At 32.3% G+C, this 23,184-nt stretch overlaps 4 protein-coding genes across 7 annotated transcripts; 3 read left to right on the top strand and 1 right to left on the bottom strand.

The window, feature by feature from the left end:
* Positions 1 to 8,155: 8,155 nt before the first annotated feature.
* Positions 8,156 to 10,571, top strand: FLA21 (FASCICLIN-like arabinogalactan protein 21 precursor). Its single transcript, XM_011022696.1, has one exon. It carries the CDS (start codon positions 9,109 to 9,111, stop codon positions 10,168 to 10,170), a length of 1,062 nt encoding a protein of 353 aa, XP_011020998.1. The 5' UTR covers positions 8,156 to 9,108; the 3' UTR covers positions 10,171 to 10,571.
* A 99-nt stretch (positions 10,572 to 10,670) lies between these two features.
* Positions 10,671 to 12,803, bottom strand: LOC105123185 (uncharacterized). Its single transcript, XM_011022695.1, has 3 exons — positions 11,970 to 12,803; positions 11,201 to 11,350; positions 10,671 to 11,025 (listed from the first exon to the last, which is right to left on the bottom strand). Exon 1 carries the CDS (start codon positions 12,672 to 12,674, stop codon positions 11,979 to 11,981), a length of 696 nt encoding a protein of 231 aa, XP_011020997.1. The 5' UTR covers positions 12,675 to 12,803; the 3' UTR covers positions 10,671 to 11,025; positions 11,201 to 11,350; positions 11,970 to 11,978.
* Positions 12,804 to 13,433: 630 nt separating this feature from the next.
* Positions 13,434 to 17,340, top strand: MEF22 (mitochondrial editing factor 22). 4 transcript variants are annotated; one of them, XR_841805.1, is made up of 3 exons: positions 13,434 to 15,780; positions 16,533 to 16,641; positions 16,735 to 17,340. XR_841805.1 is itself a non-coding variant. In XM_011022694.1 (2 exons), exon 1 carries the CDS (start codon positions 13,502 to 13,504, stop codon positions 15,740 to 15,742), a length of 2,241 nt encoding a protein of 746 aa, XP_011020996.1. In that variant the 5' UTR covers positions 13,434 to 13,501; the 3' UTR covers positions 15,743 to 15,780; positions 16,533 to 17,340. The 4 variants fall into 4 exon arrangements, 1 of the variants encoding a protein (XP_011020996.1); XR_841806.1 differs by having other exon boundaries at positions 16,732 to 17,340; XR_841807.1 differs by having other exon boundaries at positions 13,434 to 15,808; positions 16,533 to 17,340.
* Positions 17,341 to 20,083: 2,743 nt separating this feature from the next.
* Positions 20,084 to 23,015, top strand: LOC105123182 (F-box/LRR-repeat protein At3g26922-like). Its single transcript, XM_011022693.1, has 3 exons — positions 20,084 to 21,099; positions 22,217 to 22,387; positions 22,504 to 23,015. Exons 1-3 carry the CDS (start codon positions 20,152 to 20,154, stop codon positions 22,780 to 22,782), a joined length of 1,398 nt encoding a protein of 465 aa, XP_011020995.1. The 5' UTR covers positions 20,084 to 20,151; the 3' UTR covers positions 22,783 to 23,015.
* The last annotated feature ends 169 nt before the right edge of the window (positions 23,016 to 23,184 follow it).

Genomic DNA, 23,184 nt, shown 5'->3' with positions numbered 1-23,184 from the left:
CCACTAAACATTATTGGGGGATTGTGTGCCTAACCAGAAACACCATGCTTAATAGATACAGTCATGCCCTAATTCATGCAAATTCACCTTCACTATTATAATAAAATCACCAAATAGACTTTTATTGTCAAATCCTTATATAATTAATTAAGATTATAATTCATGCCATATTACAATATCTACAATGAAAAACCTAAATCTACAAACTACCTTAATAACTTGTAAGTTAATTCAATAAAACACGGATCTTATAAGCACTAAAACATTCATGTTTCAGATGAGATTTAACAATTATTATATATACTAAGCGAAGGTGATGTGAATTAACTAGATCATGAAGGTAAACTTAATTTTGGAACCTCCACACTAATTGTTAAAAAAAGAAGAAGAAAAACTATAACCAAAACCACCTCAAAAATTTTAAAAAGAGAAGTTTTAACCAAAGCGACGCAATAGGTAATTTAGACTCTTGTTTGTTTTTAAATTTTAAAAATATTTTTAAAAAAATTAAATTTTTTATTTTTTATTTCAAATTAATATTTTTTAATATTTTAAATTATTTTGATGTGCTAAAATTAAAAAATATATATATTTTTTTAATATATTTTTAAATAAAAAATAGTTTTTGATCCACTAACATACTTACAAACCCTCTAATGCTGTTGCTTCCCAGATGCTGGACAGCATGGGATCCAAATTATAAATAATTGACAAAATGATAAGCCTTGCTTAGCTGAGAATTGATTGCCATATCCATGGGCTTCATATATTTGATTATCCTATCCATATGTATATGATATCTTTGTGGCCGTTGGCTTAGGAGCTTCACGTGAAGGTTTGCCTAACATGAACTACTCAAAAGATCTTGACTCAAGGCCAGGAAAAGAAGACGGGGAAGGGAACAAAAAAGGAATGAGAAGTTAAGGAAATGCATAAAATGTTTGATGTTAAAATGAAATGAAGTAGCTTTAGCATATAACAATTAGATTATTTTCTGTGTTATGTTCTTGCTTGTACCAAAAAAAAATTAAATGTAAAAAATTAATAATTTCTTATTTAACTCTTTACTTAATCCATATCTTAAATTAAATAGTATGAGAATTTTTTTCAAATTTTATAGACTTTATATATTTAAATATAAAAATTTAAAGAAAAAAATTTTTAAGTAACCGGTCAAACCCGCAATCTAGATCATAAATTTTATTTTTTTATTATATAATAAAAAATATAAAAACCATACAAAAACCAATTTATAATTACTAAAATACTGAAGAATAAAATTAAAAAATTAAAAAAATACAAAAACCAATTAACAATTAACAAAACTCTCAACCCAATTTTTTTTTTTTTGAAACGATCTTTTATCTAATAATACAAAAAAAAGAGAAACTCTTAAAACCATGGCCATAATTAAAAGATAATTTAAAATAAAAAATGATAAAAGTCACCGTATCTTGTATATGATTGAAGAAAAAAGTCTAGATAAATGTGACAAACTTATATAAAAAGATTTTAAAAAATATAAATTTTATGTTAATTAAACATTAATGAGTTTTTGTTTCATATTAGACACGTATTAATTAAAAATAAATTTAGAATTTCCATAAAGACCTATCATATTATTTCCAAGGAATAACAAAATCAAAAATATGTTTTTTCCTTTTCAATTCAAGTGATTATAGTTTTTATGAATATATTTTTTTAATTATTTTTAACTTTTATTCAATAAACTATGATGCTTATAAAAAAATGAAATTGAATAAGAAAATACAATTTTCACTAAAAAAAAAATATATTTGTTTTTACAAAATTGTATCCATTATGTTTTCAACGAACATCTATTTTAATTATTACATAATTGAATAAAAACAAGTTTTGAAAAGTGTCACGCTACTATAACACGTGGTCTCTATACTAATTTATGCTAAATCCAATGAATTTTATCTTTTGCTTTAAAGAAAAAAACAAAAGAAATTGCCACTGAAAAGGGCTGACTAAATGAGAGGCATGAATTATGAACCTCCCAAGAAGGTCACGCATGTTTGTGAATTGGGCTGCTTTGAACTTTTAGCTCCTTTATTAGAGGGCCACTTTGATGGATGGATTTTATGTGTTTTTAAAATATATTAAAATAATATTTTTTTTATTTTTTATTAATACATTAACAATATTAAAAAATATTAAAAAGATACAGGGAATTCATTTATAAAAAATTAAGCATTAGAGCCTTGATATGGTATCGAAAACTTGATGACCAAACAGTCACGAGTTTGAATCTCATCATCCCTATTTATTTAATAAAAACTAAGTATAATATAAAGTGGACTTTTACAAGTTTCAAGCCCGAAAGACTTTTATTTGTAAGGATATGTTAGAGAATAATTTAAATCATATTCTAAGACCTCACCTAACAGTTTAAGCTTTTAAGTGAGATTATCCTTTGATAAATATAACATTTTTTTTATATCAAATGTATTTTTAAAAAGCATACAAAAATAAAAGTTATAATTAAGCATATGAAAATGAATGGATAACTATATACACCTAATATTTTCTGGCTATCAGGACACCTATGTTAATTATCTAAGTAAGTGGCTTAGTACTAAAAGCTTTAGATTAAAGGGTTTATTTTCTCTATGATCTCAAGTTTGAGCCATATAGTTGCTAATATGATAGATATTAAAGACTTATATGATTATTAATTTTAGAATTTGTAGGTTTAGTCGAGATACATATAAACTAATCTAAACATCCATATTAATGATTAAAAAAAATTCAGCTAGGGAATGCCAATTGTTGGCTATCAAGTTTCAACTATAACTTACTGATATGTTTATAAATCACATGAAATTGAAATAATGAATTATGTTATTTTATTTTAGTATATATTTAATAACAATGAGTAATTTTTGTTAGGATGAATAACAAACTTGCAAATTGATTTTCTTTTATGTATTAATTGGTGTGTGTATATATATTATGTTTTGTAGAAACCATATTGATATAGTAGTCAGTTTTTGTAAACACTAACTGTAGATGACTATGTAATAATTTGATTTTTTTTTAATTTTATTTTTTTCATTGTTATTCAACATTTTTTTATTGAGATTATCTAAAATTATTGAAAAAACTGTAAATTCTAGTAAATTTAAAAATCACTTTCATACAAAATCAACATATATCATAAAATAAAACCAAAGGTAAGCCGATGGAGCTTCACAACTTTTTATCTTATATTAGCTATTTTACTTGTGTTTTGTTTATTTTATAAAAAAAATAAATATATAGTCTTTTGTAATGCATTTTTATATCAATTTTTTTTTTAAAAAAAATTGTGTATACATCTAATAAAATAAGTTCAGAATCATTTGTGTTAATAAATAAATAAGAAATCATTAACAATGAAAATTAAAAAATTAAGAGTTACATATAGACTAAAACATTTTATCTCACAACTTGGATCTTTACATGTTACTTTTAATGATTTTTTCTCACAAAAATTAATTTTTTATTTAATTAAATAAAAATAAAAAATAGACATAAATTAAATTGATTAAAGAAATTAAAAAGGTAAAAACATATCATGCAAGACTATGTATATTAAAAATATTATTTGAAAATAAATATTTTCAATTTTTTAACAATAAGTTTCATTTATATAAAACATAAAAAAAATTATAGATAAATTAGAACAATTTCTCAAAAAATTAAATACATACAAAATAACTAAAAAACATCATTGTTTAAAAGAGGCAGGATAAACAAAACAAAAAAGAGGAATAATATTAATTTAAATATAAATTTAAAAATTACATATAAAAAAAATATTTTTAAAAATAGTTTTTTAAAAAAATTCAAGCTTTGATAGACTTGGCAAGCTAAATGAGTGGGCCTATCTAGTAAGGACCTCGCATGGGCTCTAATTTTTTTTGATGGGGGGATTACACCTTAATTTTATTTTAAAAAATAAATTAGACGATACATTATCTAATTGTCCAGTTTTTTCAACCCAAAAATCTACTTTCATTTTATTTTTTATTCAAAATATTTATAAAATATTTTACGCAAGTTGATAAATTAACTTATGTCCTCCAAAAACCTAAAAAATCATCCTAAAATTCAAATTCAACCCGAAACCAAAAGTTTTATTGAGCTCATATATGTTTTTCGAGGTGATTTCAAGGTAAAAAACTCTTAATATGAACTTTGTTATTAAATAAAATAATTTAACATTAATATTAATTATTTTTGTGATTAGAATTGGAGCACTCAAAACTTTTTTTTTTTAATATTGGATTTTAATGTGTTTCTTTTATTTCTTTCAAATCAGAATAAAAAAATACAAAAATAAAATTTTAAACTAAAATGAACTTTGCTTTTAAATTTTTAAATTAAAGGTACATAATATTTATAATTTTGTTTTTAATTTTTTTTTAAAAAGGAATCCATAGGACGCTGTGAGAAGTTCAATTATCCTCGTGTTTTAGACTTATGACTATTTTTTTCCATAGAAAACGGCAACTAAAGTTTGACCGAATTCAAATGCTTTCCATCTGAAAGCAACTTTTGAAATTGTGACGATGCTATCCTCTGCATCATCAAAATCTGTAGCTGTATCTTGTAGCGGTTGGTGAGCCATGCCCTCATGGCCCCTGCGGAATTTTGCTGGATCCCACCATGGCAGCCACCACAGATTGCCACATGATGGTCCTCGTTACCTGCTATCATGCCTGTAATCCATGACCATATTTATATTTATCACCTCTAAATAAAATATAATTAATGAAAATTAACCCAGTTTTTATTCTTTAATTTAGTCAAAATTATATATGCTTATCAACTTTTAAAAAATTAAACTTTATAATTTTGTTCACTAATTAAATACCACAAAATAATTTAATATTCTCTATAAAAAAAATCACAGATTAGCAATACCAATAAAAATAAAAATTTAAAAATTATCTTATAAAAAGATATTAATAAAAAATTAGAAAATAAATAATAGTTCAAGTATTGTGACTTAACATATAATTTAAATTACAAACTAAATCGAATAAAATATTTGTTTATCTTAAATTTACATCTAATATTATATTAAAAAAAACTAAAAAAAAAACTTAGACATGCTGGTTTATAGAATCACGCTTAAGGGAATAGCCTTGAAGCCTAGACTTACATGCATAAACTTTTTTGTTTTATTGATTTTTTAAATGGAAGGATGATATGCTTTATTTATTATGAAAAAAAACTATTAGACGATACATTGCTTGGAAACCTAGATTTTAGCTATTATTATAGTAGTTGAAAAATCGAGTTAGTAATTTTTTTGTTCCTAAAACCTAATTTTCAAATTATTTTAATTAAAAATATTTTATTAATATTTTAAAACACCCACAAACTAAACCGTTAATTCAAAATATATATAAAAAAGTCTAAAAACATGAAATTAAATTGAGCTAGATTTATCTTCCCTAACTTAGATATATTTTTTCAAGTAATATAATAATAATAGCCTTCAAATCTTTCTTATCTCATGCTATTTATAAACATAGGAAAATAAAGTTTATTTTGGTTGTTGTAAATAACTTGAAATGACTTTTTTTTTAATCACTAAAATTCAATAATTTTTTTTTTCTTTATAAATAGGGTTTGAAATAACAATATAAATAAATTTTTATATCAAAACTTATTTTGTTTAAATTTCAAGAAGCTATATCATATAATTTATATTATTTTTAAAGTTTAAAAACGAAAAGTATTTTTCACCTAATTAGAGGCACACTATCCTTTTTAGAAGTCTTTTTAATTTTGATCTGTTTTTTTCAATTTCACTATTATTTAAAAAATAAAAATTAATTAGTTTTCATTTATAATCAGATCATCGAAAGTAAATTATAAAAAAAATACGGTATCTTCCATATTATTTTGTTAATGTAAACAGTGCTGATTGCATATTACACCGCCAACGCGTTTTAGTTTTTTTTATCTAATATTTTTTAATATAAAACCATGCAGGGTTTGACGCAAATCAAATCCTTTTCATTTGAAAGCGACTTTTGAAATTGTGACCACACTACCTTAATAGTAATGGAATCATAATGTTATTTGTTTTTTTTTAAAAAGAACCACCATGTAAAGATATTCAATTTTAAGTAATATTAAAGTATATTTCCTTAAAAAGTAAAAAACTAAAAGTACAGAAACATAAGACACATATAATTATTTGTTAAAATATTTTTTATTTAAAAATATATTAAAATAATATTATTTTATTTTTTAAAAATTATTTTTGATATCAGTATATTAAAATGATTTTAAAAATATTTAAAAAAATAATTTTTTTTTTAAATACTTTTAAAATATAAAGAAAAACAGTCACCGAGAAAAAAATCCCTCCAGAAGACAGTTGTCTTCCCAGTCATCTTCTAGTTAGCTGCGAAGAATATTTGTTTTTTTTTTAAATCAACTTTAATATTATTATATTAAAATAATTTAAAAACATAAAAAAATTAAAATTTAATGAGGGTACAGCTGCCTCCTCTGCATAAATACTTTCCTAGTTTCAACACGCCACCAACAGAACTTTTCAGGCTATCTCTCCTGCCAAAAAGCTTCACGAGTTGAACCTTCTCAGCTGTTTCAAGCCACACACAACCCTACACGCCCACACGCTTACAGTGCCAAACAAAAATCTCTCCTTATATAAAGCCCACAAATCTCCTTCGCTTCCTCCAAGTGCCCAGAACTCACTCAAACAAGTTCCTGTTCTGATCTTACTTCTCTAGCTATCTAACTGTATCACTTAATTGTTTTTGGTGGTGGAGTATGGCTAGATTTGGTTTCTATTTCTTGTTTTTTCTTGGGATCTTGGTACTTCAAGCGATGGCTGATAAATCTGAAGCTCAACATGAAGGAGTGAAGCCAAAAGGGGTTGAAGCGGAAGAGAAGCCTGCATTGAGTCCTCTGCAGGAAGAGACAGAGTCAAGAGAAGCTGAAGCTCCCGAGATCAGAAGGCTTGGAAAGCATCATTCATATGATAAGTCTGTTGCTGCTGGTGGTATTATCATTGGTGGTCTTGCCACTGCCACTTTTGCTGCTGTTTTTTGCTATATTAAAGTTACTAGAAAAAGACATGGTGATCAAGGTGAAAAGTAATGTAATGGGGTTCAAAATCTGGTGATTCCTGTGGTTTTCTTGAGGCATTTTTTGGTTCTGATTGTTAGAGTGTAGGAAGTAAAAGAGTGCTTGATAGGAAGCGGTGATCTTGATAAAAAAACAACACATCATGTAAGGATTAATATACTCTCTTAGTAGCAATCTATTTACTGTGAATATAGATTAAGTTTTTCTAAACATTTTGGTGTTTCTGGTGTGGATCTTTGGCTTGATTTGCCAATTAAAAAAGCTGATAATTAGTTCTCACAGGACAAATCGAAGGAATTGAGAAATCATGTACACTTTTCTTGGAAGAGAGAAATGCAACTTCATCATCAAAAGAATTCTTTGATCACGCCTTTTGTATTTCTCTGAGAGACGAAGGTGATCCTCTGATATATGGCATCTGGAGGGTAGCTTGGCTTATCAAATTTCTTGGGAAACCTCAAAAAGTCCCTCAACTATTTATATCTGTTGATGATTGATGGGGGTCCTTGATTGAAATTTGGGTTATTGATTGGGGACTAATTTGAGGTTTGCCCATTATTCTTTTCACTCTTGATCACTGATGTTGATCCAATATGCAGATCTAAGCGCAAAGATTCTACTTGAGATTAATGTTCTATAAAAAAAACAGTAGGAATGCAGATTTTGTTATAAGATGCATCAGGTGATCCACTTTTTTAATTTGATTAAAAAGCTACAGGACAGTATGAACGTGTGATGTTCCCATGAGGAGGACTGGTTTGGTACTTTGCCAGTTTGGAAGTATTCCAAATGTGTGGGATCAGAACAAAGCTGTGTGAAAGCAACTAGTCCTATGGAATTGTTGAGATTTGTCTTCAAGGACGGTTCATACTGATGAGCTAGCACTGGCATGTCACTGGAGAATGGGTTTGGTGTACTTGGACTTTAATAAATTTACTTGCTTCTTTTTTTTTTTTTAAGGAGAAAACATGTTTGTTGTTTAATTATTTTATTTGAAAATATATTAAAATAATCTTTTTTTATTTTTAAAAAATTATTTACGTAAGTATCGTCGGACATCTTGCTAAACTGTAATCCCTCTTTCTAGAATGTTAAATCTGGGGTGGCAAAGGCAAAAACTACCCGAATAAATGCCTAAAGGAGTTTAGGTCAAGCTATCAAAGACAGTAGAGGCAGGACCAGTTACTGAAAAGCAAGATCTCAACTACTCTTCCACTCTTAATAAATTATAATTAATTAACTAGGCCCTTAAATATTTGCTGGGCACAGAAGGATCACTTTTGTCATGTGCCCTAAACAAGAAAATTTGTTAATGTCCCCACCAATTATTGATTCTCATTAATACAAATTTCCAGAGATACCATTGACTATAGCTGAATCTGAATCCAATTGCTACACACCAAATTCAAGTTTGGAATTTGGTTATGACAGCACATATCAGGTTGCGAGCCTCTAGTTGGGTTGAATCTTAGGTAGCCAGTGCATACCAAGATCTACCTTTTCATGCTAAAAAACTGATCGCCCTCTAAAGTCAAGATGGAGGAATTGACAGTGACTTGGGAGCATAATCCACCGTTAAACTCAAAGCGTGTTTGTTTTGGTTTGAAAATTAATCGTTTTCCATCCTTTCCCCTTATGATATAGTAATCAAATTTTAACTTACTAAATCTTGATTCAAGCAGGTTGGGTAGATGGATTGATCCTAATTATATCAGGTATTCTGATTCAACCACGATGGATTATGTCGGATGTCCTGTGGGTAGGATCTAATTACCAAACAATGAACTGAAAAGGGAGTGGAATCAAATGCAGCAGGTTTAGTCTCTAAGGGCTTACGGTTCAGGCCACAATGACAGGCCCTAGAAATGAAGCACAAATGATAACAAACGCGTCTTTAACCCATATTTGAAAGCCACCACCTTCTCTCCCAGTCTCTTCTTCAACCAAGAACTTCCCTGCAGATCAATGGCTTCTTGCTCCCATTGGTGGCATGCACCAGTCTACTTCATTGCCTCTGCAGTCTTGGCATTCATAGCAATCTCCACCGCACTGAATTCACCATCCAACAATGCAACGAGACCAACCAGACCAACAAGCAATTACCTCTCATTGAATGCATCAAGAACTCTAAGGGAATCCGGGTTCAATATCATGGCTACCCTTCTCTCGATTTCCCCTGAAATGTTCTTTGTATCTCCTAACACAACCATCTTTGCCATTAAAGACTCTTCCCTCGTTAACACCTCTCTCCCTCCCTGGTTCTTGAAAAATCTCCTTCAATACCACACCTCTCCTTTGAAACTATCCATAGAGGATGTCTTCAAGAAACCTCAAGGCAGTTGCTTCCCAACACTTGTTGATCGAAAGAAACTTGCTGTAACCAAGATTGATGCAAAAGAAAGACTGGCAGAGATCAATCATGTATTAGTATCTCACCCTGACATGGTTCTTGAAAGAAGGATTGCAATTCATGGTGTTCTTGCACCATTTTCATCATTGAGGTCTAAAGATGTTTACTTTGGATGGGAGTCTATTCAAGCTCCAATTTGTGATGCCAATTCCAGTTTAGTTTCAGATGCTAATGCCCCCAGGATCATTTTGGAATGGACCAGGATTATCCATTTGCTTAGCTCCCACAGATTCGTGTCATTTGCAATTGGATTGAATTCTGTTCTTGATAGGATTCTTGCCGATCACAAGAACTTGAGTTCTGTAACAATCTTTGCTCCTCCAGAACTTGAGTTTGTGGCATCTTCATCACCAATGCTTGAGAAGATTGTGAGGTTGCACATACTGCCTCAAAGGGCTACGTACATAGAACTTGCTGCATTGCCAGATAAACAACGGCTGAGGACGCTGCTCCCTGGTGAAGATCTTGAGATTAATAAAGGTGTTGATGTTACACAGGGTTTGGCCATTGACGGAGTAGAGATTGCAACACCAGAAATCTTCTCATCCAAGGAGTTCATAGTTCATGGGATTACTCGAGCTTTCAAGATGGCTAAATTTCCTAATGCATCAAGATAGCGGGTTAGCTTCATGGTACTTGTTGATAAGCCTTCTGTTCATCCATGCTTTTGATGCACAGTCCAGATAGGATAGTTCCATTGTTGCTCCACCCCCTAGGTGTAAGAAATACCTTTATGCAGTTTTTGTTAGCTAAGTCAGCTCTAGTGTGTTGAGCTTTGATATGAACACTTCATTGTATTCGTAGCTGTTAATTCGACCATGTTTAGTCAGGTGCTGACAGGTTTACAAACTTCTGAGGCTTCTTAATATAATGGGTTGGAATAAAGTTATCTGACGCCAAACAAAACTTTCAGCTGGTTGTTTCAACTTAACCCAATTGATTTTCATTTCGGAGATCAATTACTGGTTTGGTGCTAATGAAAAAACCTTGGCTCAGTGAAAGGTTTAAAAGGTGCAAAGCGCTGGCGAATAGAGCAGCGAGGATCGTGAAGATGGAGTTCTAGCAGAACAGAACACAGAAACAAAAATACAGGGTAAAGATGGTAAAGACACAGATAAACACAGCAACTTAGTCTTCGAAATACCGTCATTTCAATAATGAAACTATAAAGAAACACGTTAATCTACAATGAATTACAGGAGACTTGCTTTTTCTGTGCAACCTAATATTGAATCTTGAAGAAAATTGGACATGGAAGCAAAACTAAATGCCTGCCTTGTATGTACTACATGAATATATTCAACGACAAACAATATCAGAACTCTGTACGAAAATCTTACTGCACATTTTAGGAACACTTCGAGTGAGTGCGATGTCATAAATCTGACACTTAAGTGCCCCATACCTCCATACCTCTGAAAAATTAGATGTTTAATGGCTAATTGTGACTTCCTCCACTGTCAAACTCATTTCTTTTTTAAATAATTTTTTATATCAAAATATATATTAATAATTTTTTTTTTATTTTTTTAAAATTACTTTTAACATTAACATATCAAAAGATAATGTATAAATCATATTAAATTTTAATAAAAATAAAAAATAAAATTTTTTAAAAACATAAATTTAACCACGTTTCCCAACAGCCCTAAAACAGGTAAACAGCCGAGCTTCATTCAAAACATATTGCTGATCATCAATGGAAATATTGTGTCCCTGCCAACTCTCAATTTGCTCCTTTTCATGGGCAAACAGTAATTATGCCTCTTGCAGCCTTTCTTTGATTGGCACAGAAAACTACAGAAAAGCAATTTGGACAGGACAAAGTTACTTACCAACTAGTAAACCAACAAAATCATATCAATTCATCTATACAATGTTATGATTATATCTAAATTTAGTCATACTAATTATGCACATCCAATTACAAATGTTAATAATTGTTAGTTTCGTTTTCATATATAAAAAACCAGCACAAAAGATGCAAGATAAAGCAGATGGCATAATAAAATCACAGTGCAGTTACTGAACTAAGAAAAGAACCAGCACTGCAGTCTCCTGATTCTCAACTCTGAGGAACAAGGACACAAATACAATTCATGTATAAAGAAGCCCTCTAGTTAGATTCAGAACTGATACCATTTGAGCCACTGCAAGAGTGTGAAGAAACATGAAACATACAGAAACTAACTTCTCCAATCTTAACGTCTACAAAAGTCATGAACATATTCAGAATTTTTCTTCCCAAATGAATTTTCCACATCCATTGCTATTTGCCAAAGATTATTAAGTTTCAGTTTTGGATAAGTATCAACAAAGACTACTAATTTTCATTATCAGAAGAAAACCACAGTAATTGTCAAAATCATCAAACTGATGCAATCAAATCAAATCAATAAACAAGTAGCATAATTACCAAAGAAAATCATGAAGAAGAATAAATGCCAACTCTCATAATAATCCTGGACATCCTCATCCCAATCAATGTAACATTCTCAGCCCCAACAAACATAGACTTCCTAAACAACCTAGCAATTGCATCCACCTCCTCTCCACCACACTCCTTTACAACAACCACACAAACCCCACCATTCCTCACGGTCCTCTCCATCTCCCCAACAATCCTTAATGGAAACAAAGCCTCTTCTAAATGAGCACTAAAAGCCAAATAAAAAACCCCATCAAAAAAGGGCAAGTTATTGGGGTCAGCCCTTTTAACTAATGGCAAAGAATCCACTATCTCAACACCAGTAACATCACTAACACCCATGTTATTCAATGCCATCACTTCATGTCCAGCACCAGCTGAAACACAGAGTGTTTTGGTTTTATTGTTCAAAAGATTCAAACTTTGAAAGAAAATTGAGAAAGAAGAGACTTGTGAAAGCCAAGATTTTGAGGACCAAAGTTTCAGTCTTTTCTTGGTAGGATCAATGTAAGGGTGGTTTAAAGAAGGGTCACATGTAGAAGAAGGAAATTTGAGGTGGGGTTTTGTGATGGGTGTGTTTGGTGGGATACATGTTTCTGGGGTATGAAGGTAAAGGTAAAGAAGGGTGATTGTGGCTATGGTTATAAAAACCAATGAGACTTTGTTTAAGAAGTTTTCTACGTGTTTCTCCATTTGGGTTTGGTTTTCTTAATGGAAGAGAAAAAATGGTAAGATTTGATTTTGATGCATCGTTGACGATGATAGAGAAGAGGAAAGAGGGATCAAGATAAGAGAGCTTCGGACATGACAGTGGAGTTATTGTTTGCTTTGGTACGATGTCGTTTCATGTGACCAAAGTTACCTTTAAAGAATGTTCGGTAATTGAGTTTTGTTTGTCTAAGGATATTAAAGAGTCCGGTATCGGTTATTTATAAAAATATTTATTTTGTTAAAATATATTAAAATAATATTTTTTTAAAATATATTTTTAATATTAATATAAAAAAATTTAAAAACATAAAAAATACTTAAATTTTAACCAACATATGCTTAAAACTACCTATGCCAACTTCAACTAGGTGAAGATGTTAAATATATAACTTAATTATAAAAGTAGATGGAATAAAATCATTAAATTTAATTATTAAATAATTCAATACGATATAACTGAAAAATAAAGAAATTTTTATAAAAAATAATAAAAAAACCTAAAGTCTAACCAAGTTACAATAATCTTATAAAAAATAATTAAAAAAAAACATGGATACATTCCTAATTAATAGTGTGAAATTAAAATAAAAAAATATTTTTTTAAATAAATGCTAAAGTATCTTATTAAGTAACAAATAAAAAATTAAATGAATATTCTAAGCTCAATATTTTTAAAAAACTGTGTATGAAAACTTTGCTTCATCAATACAAATAATATTTGCCTACTTGGTTTGTCACATGAGAAGTCTTTAGCAGGCACTAACACTTTGCTTTGCTAGTTTCTTGAAGCTAATAACAGAGACAAGCATATGGCTAAGTCTCTGCCATTTCTTACAAGGCCTCCAAACAAAGTCTTCTCTTTTATTGCTCTCTGTCCCCAGCCCTTTAAAATTCGACCGTTGGATCCTCCTCGATTTAGATTTCCCGCCTCCACTCTCAAATTCCTCGAAACCCATTATTCTTCATCTCTCAATTTAACAACACACTTCAACAACAAGAAGGATGACTCCAATGAAAATTCCTTCAAACCTGACAAATTCTACGCGTCATTAATCGATGATTCGATACACAAAACCCACTTGAACCAAATCTATGCTAAGTTATTAGTAACGGGGCTGCAATATGGTGGTTTCTTGATAGCAAAATTGGTTAACAAGGCTTCGAATATAGGAGAAGTTAGCTGTGCACGTAAGTTGTTTGATAAATTTCCTGACCCAGACGTGTTTTTGTGGAATGCGATTGTTAGGTGTTATTCTAGGCATGGTTTCTTTGGTCATGCTATTGAAATGTATGCAAGAATGCAAGTTGCGTGTGTTAGTCCTGATGGGTTCAGTTTTCCTTGTGTTCTCAAAGCTTGCAGTGCCTTGCCGGCGCTTGAAATGGGGAGGAGGGTACATGGGCAGATATTTAGACATGGGTTTGAATCGGATGTGTTTGTGCAGAACGGTCTTGTGGCATTGTATGCAAAATGTGGAGAGATTGTGCGAGCTAATGCTGTTTTTGGTAGGCTAGTTGATAGGACTATTGTTTCTTGGACCTCGATTATTTCTGGGTATGCGCAGAATGGACAGCCTATTGAAGCCTTGCGGATTTTTAGTGAAATGAGGAAAACAAATGTGAGACCAGATTGGATAGCGCTTGTGAGCGTTCTTAGAGCATATACAGATGTAGAGGATTTTGAACATGGGAAATCTATTCATGGTTGCGTGATTAAAATGGGACTTGAATGTGAATTTGATTTGCTCATTTCTCTTACCTCTTTGTATGCAAAATGTGGGCACGTTATGGTTGCTAGATTATTTTTTAACCAGGTGGAGAATCCAAGTTTGATATTTTGGAATGCAATGATTTCTGGTTATATGAAAAATGGGTATGCCGAGGAAGCTATTGAACTGTTCCGTCTAATGAAAAGTAAAAATATAAGACCAGATTCTATTACTGTGACTTCTAGCATTGCAGCTTGTGCACAAATAGGTTCTCTTGAATTAGCAAGATGGATGGATGAGTATATCAGCATGAGTGAGTTTAGAAATGATGTGATTGTCAATACTTCCCTCATTGACATGTATGCAAAATGTGGAAGTGTAGATATGGCTCGCTTTGTTTTTGACAGAATACCAGATAAAGATGTTGTTGTGTGGAGTGTGATGATGGTGGGATATGGATTACATGGGCAAGGTCGGGAATCTATCATTCTTTTTCATGCAATGAGGCAAGCTGGGGTGCCCCCAAATGATGTCACCTTTGTTGGGCTCCTCACAGCGTGCAAAAATTCAGGTCTTGTAGAAGAAGGTTGGGACCTCTTCCACCGCATGAGAGATTATGGGATTGAACCAAGGCACCAACACTATGCATGTGTGGTGGATCTTCTTGGGCGTGCAGGCCATTTAGATCGAGCTTATAATTTTGTCATGAACATGCCAATTGAACCAGGTGTAAGTGTGTGGGGAGCCCTTTTGAGTGCATGCAAGATCCATCGCCATGTGACACTAGGGGAGTATGCAGCTGAACGACTTTTCTCATTAGATCCATACAACACGGGGCATTGTGTTCAGCTGTCAAACCTCTATGCTTCTTCTCGCTTATGGGATTGTGTTGCAAAGGTACGGGTGTTAATGAGGGAGAAAGGACTTACTAAGCACCTTGGTTATAGTGTGATTGAGATCAATGGAAAGCTCCATGCATTTCAGGCTGGAGATAAGACGCATCCAAGATCCAAAGAGATTTTTGTGGAAATTGAGGATTTAGAGAGAAGATTAAAGGAAGCTGGATTTGTCCCCCATACAGAATCTGTCCTGCATGATTTGAATTATGAGGAAACAGAGGAGACACTATGTAATCATAGTGAAAGACTAGCGATTGCTTATGGCCTCATCAGTACTCCCCCTGGAACAACCCTTAGGATATCAAAGAATCTTCGGGCATGCGACAACTGTCATGCTGCAATCAAGCTCATCTCAAAGCTGGTAAGTAGGGAGATAGTTGTCAGGGATGCAATTCGTTTCCATCATTTTAAGGATGGAGCTTGTTCCTGTGGAGATTATTGGTGACAAGAATGGCTAAATCTTGAGCTTATCCCAGAAGCTTGGTTAGTGATTTCCCCCTCCTTTCTTCATGTAATTTTTATAATTATTTCTTACTATTTTTCTTGATAATATTGTCGAATGAAAGGAAAACTTTGGAGATTTATTAAAATGCAATCCTTCAAATTTCTCAAGCACTGGTGCATGTTGGTTGATGATCATATTTGATCATTGTTAGTTAACAGAATAGAAAAATCATTAAATCTATTAAACTATTTGTGGGAAAATGGCACATTGCATTGCTTTTAAGGTGATCACTTAGTCAGAGTGTACTGGTAGGGCTAATCAACCTTTTTGGAACACGGGGAAGTGGAGTTATGCAATGCTCTTTGGCCAGTGACTGTTGACTTATTTAGTGCTGTATTAAACATGGAATTTCTGTTGTCTATATGACATTATTGGATGTGATAAAAGTGATTCACTGTGCTGTTTGTTCTTCATGATCATAGACCTGAGTGGAAATGAAATTTTCGTGTCACTGGCATCTATATTCTGATGCATATGAATTGGTCCATTTACCCTTTTTCAGAATGCTAAGTCATTATTTTTATTCCAATCTTCACAAGTCAAATGGCATTTTTTTGGTTGACATAATAACTTGCAGATTTTCTCATTGACATAGTTGCTGCGAGCTTTAAGAACAAATAGAAGGGCTGCTTTTAGCTTTGCATGGAGTTTGCACTCCCAAATAGAAGGGCTGCTTTTAGCTTTTAGCTGTGTGCTTCATCTGAACAATAACAACCTTCTGTATTTGCAGACTGTCTCGGAAGGTGGTTCCCACTTATGCTCCATTTGACCGATATCACAGTATCAAATCCCACCACTCTCTTCCACCTTATGTGGAACTGTGTTTGTCTGATACTATGGTTAGTGTTTTTAACACCTGATATATGGTTACTAATTTACGTGTTTTGTATAACTGCTTGTTCACATTTGTTTTTGTCATACGCTTCAAGTAGCAATAGAAAGGGCGGGAAGAAATCAATTCAACTCTCTGCCAAAAAGAAGTGTTTTCACAAGGTGCAGCTACACGCAGATGAATCGAGCTCCTATATTCATTATTTGCACGTAGGAAATCCAGTATTTAATGCTAATAAGACCTGGAGGGTTGGTAAATTCTCTGGGTTGGGTGCTCATGGTGGGAGGTACTGGTACTTGGAAAAGTGGATGACATGATAACAAGAAATAAGGAGCGGCTGCAGGGAAATAAAGTTCCAAAGAGATATGGTAACTTTGCTTCATTTGGCTTCTATGAGTGTTTCCCTACTCGTATGTTTTAAGTTTTTTGACTTGGATCTCTAAGAAGTTCAGTGGTCGAGGAAAGAGGAGGGAAATTAAGAGTTTACTGAGGGAGTAAAGTGTTGTTTTTCAAACTGTCTCTATGATATGATTCAAAGCTTGTGGTGGTTGTTGCTTAACTTACAAAATAGATATGGGGTCGGCAAAATAGAGAGTGGAGGGCTATTCTTGTTTGCGGCTTGCCTGGGGATGTTACATGCATACAGAGTTCGTTTGATGTGCGGCGGTGTAACATTATTCCATGAATAATAAATATGAAACTTTATCAATATATATGTGTGTGTGTGTGTGTGTAACATTTATGTTTCCAAAATCCATTAATACAGTCATATAAGTATACCATTTATTATTTTATTATTTAATACATGTATGCACATCTTAATTATATATATTACTTAATTATAACCAATATAAAAAAACTATGAGGTAATAAATATCTAAATAGACGCATGAAACTCGATTAATAAAGTATAGATATTTATGATTTTTAATCAATAAATATTAACTAGAATATAAATATATTAAATTACTTGTTTTGAAACACATATGGTCACGTACCCTAATACTCTAATAAGCCTTTAATTTCAATAGAAATCAATTACTATCTTCAACCATTTTCTTTGGTTTATTTTTGGGATTGAGTTACAAAACTCTAACATGCGACTAGTCTAATGCCACTAGCTTCATGATGAAGTGTTTCTCTATTTACTTTTATTTATAAAATTAAAAGCTTATTTGCAGTGCTCCAGGTCTCAGCACAAATTCCACCATGGCATAGAGCAGAAAGATGAAGCAGCAATTTCCCAGAGAAGTACTTTTCAACTTACTTCTCTGGCTCCCCTCACAAATCTCTTGCCCAATGCAAGTGCGTTTGCAGTGAATGGAACTCTATTAATAACAGTAGCTTCTTTGTCAAGAAACACCGAAAACGTCAACAGAAACTCGACATTAGGTAACAACCACAGACCCATCCTTTCATATTGGGATTTCTAACTTTCCATCAAGATTACTGAGAATTTTATCAAGCTACAGAAAGCACCTCCAATCTTTTTGCTGAGAATTTTTCCAGCCTCGTCACTAACTTTCCTTCAAGATTACTGAAGAGTCCGACTATAAAGTAAAACAACTTAATTTCCTCTAAAAACTACTGGTGTTTTCAAGGTTTTCGGCTCTGTAATGGGTTGTTGTTTAGGGTTTCTCGCTCGGAGTGTTAGAGATTGCTTTTTCCACCAAAAGTTATGACTATTTATATCAGTGTTAGAGATTGCTTTTTCCACCAAAAGTTGTGACTTTTGATATAAATAAAGAGCTGTGTTTTCCAACCTTTCCTTTTATAATTTGGTCCTGATCATTCTTCCACTTTCATTCCCAACACCATCAGTGTTATGATTTAACCCTTTAGAACCATTCTTCTCATTTACTTTCCATAGGTTTTCAAGCTTTAACACATACTTTCCAACGGGTTCTCGAGCAAGAATGGAGAGGTCATGGATCGGTCAGAATACACTTGATCTGTGCCTTCTGTCCATGCCCTACCAAACTTAATAGACTGTATCGCAGTAGCATAGTCTTCCAACTCCAACTTGATGATGTCTTAAACTCCGTCAAGGTCTTATAGATTGTAGGATGTACCTGCATTGCGGTGTAGCTAGTAGGTTGTGGGACTCGAATTTGCGGTGGAAGGCCAAAATAAAACCACTGATCTTATTACTTTATCTGTTCGACTGTCATCCTTTCCTTTTTGCAACTGTTTATTTTCCTCAACAGCAAGATGACCAGCAAGCTTAATAGGAGAAGTAATAGCTAGGAAAATAAAAAAGGGTTCGGTGCCGAAACCTAATGAAGTGTTTATTTTTATGCATTATCCAGTATCTTCGTCATTTAAATATCTTTATAATATCTTTATAGTTTATAGTTGATATTATATCTAATATTTATCTATTTATTATTTTTAATTGGAATAACAAGTGGTCAAAATTAAAATATAACTTTGACAATATAACATAATTTAATAATTTTAAATTTAAAAATCATTTATAAAATTATTATGTGAGACTTTTATAAACATAAATAATCTCTTTATATGTAATTATCTTGTTAGTTAATTTAATATACATATCATTTGATATATATATATATATATTAGTTTTAGGGATCTATCCTACCTTAATTTATCAAAATAATTACTTCATTTCAATAAAAAAGAGATATGATATACACCAATTTCAACTATTAATGTATAATCTTAATAGAATATTAACCAGAGTATTTAAAAATAATATATTTGTAATAAAAATTTTATAATTATTGTCGCACCCTCGCGAGCGGAGCGCGGTGTTTATAATTTTTTATATAAAATATTTTTATTTTATTAACATTATTTTTATTCTAAATTCATTAATCAAACATAAATTTATTAATTAAATATAATTGAATATTCAAGATAAAAAAATATTTATTAATAATAAATATATTTTATATGAATAAAATCACTATTAAATATATCTAACTTATTAACTGCATGATATTTTCACCAACAAGATATTACAAGTAAGTAATATTGTTGATAAAATTGTAATATATACTTTTTCATATTTTTTTTAAAATAAGATAGAAATATATAATGAAAGAGATTAGTATAACTCGTGGCTTCTTAAGAATCCTAAAAAAGAGAGAGAAATAAACTAGTGTATTAATAGAAAATACATATAGGATGGGTTACATAAGATCACGATCCAATATTCATTAAGAAATCATATACTCTGAAATTTTTTTAATGTGGTCCTTCTGTCCAATTCACAATTAATTGTTTCCACCTTGTGAAGCCACACATCAAGGATAAATGGTAAATTAAATGGATATTCAATAGAGGGACTACATTAACGAATTTTCATGAGTAGAGGGACTAATTAAAATAGAAAAAGTGTAGTTAGAGCACACTAAACAAATATCAAGACTACAAGGACCAAATAAATACAATTAACCTTTAAAAATAAGAAGACGCGACGTTAGTCACCCAAACTGTTGCGGTTACATGGCCGCTCAAGGAGTCTCTTCGGAATCTTGAAAACAACAAAATGGAAGAAAAGCCAGACGCCGACGCCACCGCCACCGCCACAACAGTCACGAACATTAACGATCTCCCACAAGACGTCCTGATCCACATCCTCTCTTTCATTCCCACACTAGACACAATCACAACAAGCCTTATTTCCACAAAATGGAAAACTCTTTGGTCCTCAGTCCCATATTTAAACTTCTCTTACACTCATTTCCCTCCTTACAACAATTTCTCCACAACCCGGCAATTCTTTTCAGAATTCATTGACCGAACACTAATTCTCAAACCCCAGTTGCCCCTTAAAAAATTCAGGCTTGAATTCATCTATGAGGATAGGTATGGGTACCATGTTGATTCATGGGTACGTTATGCAATCAAGAACCAAGTTTTAGAACTTGATCTTGATTTCTTTATTGATAAAAGTTTTCATATTTTTGAACCAGCAGCAAAACCCAATTATGATTTCCCTTTTTCTGCTCTTAGAAACAGTAAAGTTAGAGTCTTGAAGTTGTGTAGATGTGATTTGACATTGCCTGCTAATATGGAAAGTATGAATCTCTGGTCAATGAATGAGGTTTATTTTGATCAGGTTTATATGACTGATGACATGGTTTTGGATTTGTTCAAAGCTTGTCCTAATATCGAGGTTTTAAAGTTTGAAGATTGTTATGGGATGGAGAATTTGAGGCTTTGTTCAGAGAAGTTGAAAAGGCTGGATCTTTCTAGTTTTTATACTGCTGAGAGGGAATTGCATTTGGAGCTTGATTGTCCTAATCTTGTTTGGTTGAATATTGATTGCTTTGAGATGGGGCAGTTTTGTGTTAAAAATTTGTCTTCTTTGGTCGAGTTTCATACTTTTATTGTGCATGGATTGGAGTACTATGGTCAGTGGTGTAAAGTAGTGAAGCAGCTTCATCGAATTGCACACATCAAGCATCTCGTGGTGCAAAATTGGTGGCTCAAGGTATTGCTCTGCAATTTTTGGGTTTGTGTTCATTTCTGATTTAATTGTGTAATGTTTGCGTCGGTAGCAATGTTGATTTATGTAAAAGGTTAGCGATTCGTTTTTTCTTGTTTTTCGTAAGTTTCAAATGCTTCAGAAGTGAGCCTTTGGTTTTTCTTAGACGTGATTGTGTGGGAAAATGCATTTTCTAAACGTGGAGGGAGGACTAAGAATAAGGTCCCCTAGCTTGTCATGAAAGCTTGAGATAGGTGGGATTGGTAAGGCTTGGTTTCATTTGAGATTTTCACGAAATCTTTTGTTCATCATCACTACTGTGTATACACTCAAGGTTTGTTCTGTGCTGGATAGATATTTTGATTACGTTAAAGGAACTGATTAGGGATGGGTTTGTGAGGTTTCGTCTGTGAATTAATTTCCCAAACAGCTAAATGAACTCTTAAGTTAAAGCTCACCACATGGTTATTAATGCTCAAATATGTCCTTTGAGTAACCAGATGTCAAGGATTAGTGATGTGCAGGCTGTGCATTTAACATTTTAACAACTCTCTTCCATTCTATCATCCTTCTTTGCAAACTACGGATTCACTGTGTGAAGCAAGTGCTTGTTCTTGTGGCCGGTAGTCAAGGAAACTGTATGGAATCTGTTTGTATAACATGTTTGGTTATCAGATTCTTTGCACAAAGTAGTGAAAAGGGCCTCTCTTTACAAATGCTTTGCTAAGCAATTTAAGACTGAAGACTGAAGAATTCAAGAAAAGGATTGCTAGGAAAGCCATGTTTGCATATCAAGATAAGTTTGAGTGCCAGTGGTAGTATTGTCAAAAACTTTTTCGTGTTTAGATAGAAAAAGCACCGTCACAATATACTGAATTTCAAATATTCTTTTCTTGTGATCAATTTGCTTTACCTCTAGTTTGGAGCAGCTAATTTCCTCTTGATTCAAACATCAATCATTATTTCCAAGTGGTTTTCTTGACAGGAAGAAATTCTACTATTAACAACTTTTACTCTTATGTTATGAGCAACTTGAGAGTGGCTGCTCAAAATTGTTTTTAAATTGATCATCTTATGAAATGTTCATATGATTGCTTTCCTTGCATGATGCTGATTCAAAAAGCTTGCACCCAAGGATGTTTTTCCTAAAGATTTTCTGCTGTACAATCTTAAACATTTAGAGCTACAAACTGGGTATACGACATATGATCTTCTTGGCCTGGCTGCATTGCTTGAGCTTTGCCCCAATCTTGAGACAATGAACCTTGATCCCCTCTACAAGATAGTTGAAGATGTAAGTATCCCTACACAACTTTTACTGTTCCAACAGGCAATATGTTCAATACAGACCATGTTTGCTTTCCTTTTTACTATCTAACGAGTAAATAAACCATGTTTCTCATTTTTCAGGAGAGTTTGTCAGAAGAACTCTTAAATAAACCAATTAATCTCTTCATGCCAAACCTCAAGGAAGTCAGGCTGAAAGCATACGTGCCGGGACAAAATCAAAATCAATTTAGTCAATTTGTGTCCCTCCTGAAAAAGCAAGGAGTTGTCCTCGAAAAGATTGTTCTAGTCTCTTTGTGTAATGGGATGTCACTTCCTCCCGTAATTCTGCGTAGAAGGCCTCCAAGGGCTGAAGTTAACGAGGAATCTTCACTGCATGTTGAAGGAAGCCCTGAGCGCTGAGGTTCCCATTTTCGTTTCTTCATCTGGTGCCTAGGAATGGGTAGCGGGCAGCCTTTGTTTCGCTGTAGCACCTTCTCGAATTGGTCCTCCGTTTCTTTGTTATTTGATCATAGCTTCTCTGAATATTTTAGGAATTTTTAGTTGAATTTTGTTGACAGTCATAATTCTTTCTGGACAATCATAATCTTCAATTGATTAAAAGCTAGGAATGCTGTGATTCTTGCTTTCCATTTTATGCTGGTGTGTGAATTTTGAACTTTTCTTTCAAGCACATGATGCTTCCATGCATGGTTAATTAATCTCCAGCCCTGGCCTGGCCTGGAAGGATATTGACTAAAAGATAAAGATATTGCATGGTATATGATTTAAATTTAAAAGGAGATGGTTACCATTATACAAGAG

This window comes from Populus euphratica, unplaced genomic scaffold, assembly GCF_000495115.2.
Source record: "Populus euphratica unplaced genomic scaffold, PopEup_1.0 scaffold10.1, whole genome shotgun sequence".
Taxonomy (NCBI): Eukaryota; Viridiplantae; Streptophyta; class Magnoliopsida; order Malpighiales; family Salicaceae; genus Populus; species Populus euphratica.
This window is presented reverse-complemented; position numbering and strand designations above follow the sequence as displayed.

Bases quoted from the DNA above. Each gene is read 5' to 3' on its own strand.
- FLA21 (XM_011022696.1), top strand. From the start codon at position 9,109: ATGGCTTCTTGCTCCCATTGGTGGCATGCACCAGTCTACTTCATTGCC.
- LOC105123185 (XM_011022695.1), bottom strand. From the start codon at position 12,674: ATGGAGAAACACGTAGAAAACTTCTTAAACAAAGTCTCATTGGTTTTT.
- MEF22 (XM_011022694.1), top strand. From the start codon at position 13,502: ATGGCTAAGTCTCTGCCATTTCTTACAAGGCCTCCAAACAAAGTCTTC.
- LOC105123182 (XM_011022693.1), top strand. From the start codon at position 20,152: ATGGAAGAAAAGCCAGACGCCGACGCCACCGCCACCGCCACAACAGTC. The intron at 21,100-22,216 runs GTATTGCTCTGC...TGATTCAAAAAG, and splicing joins TGCAAAATTGGTGGCTCAAG to CTTGCACCCAAGGATGTTTT. The intron at 22,388-22,503 runs GTAAGTATCCCT...CTCATTTTTCAG, and splicing joins TCTACAAGATAGTTGAAGAT to GAGAGTTTGTCAGAAGAACT.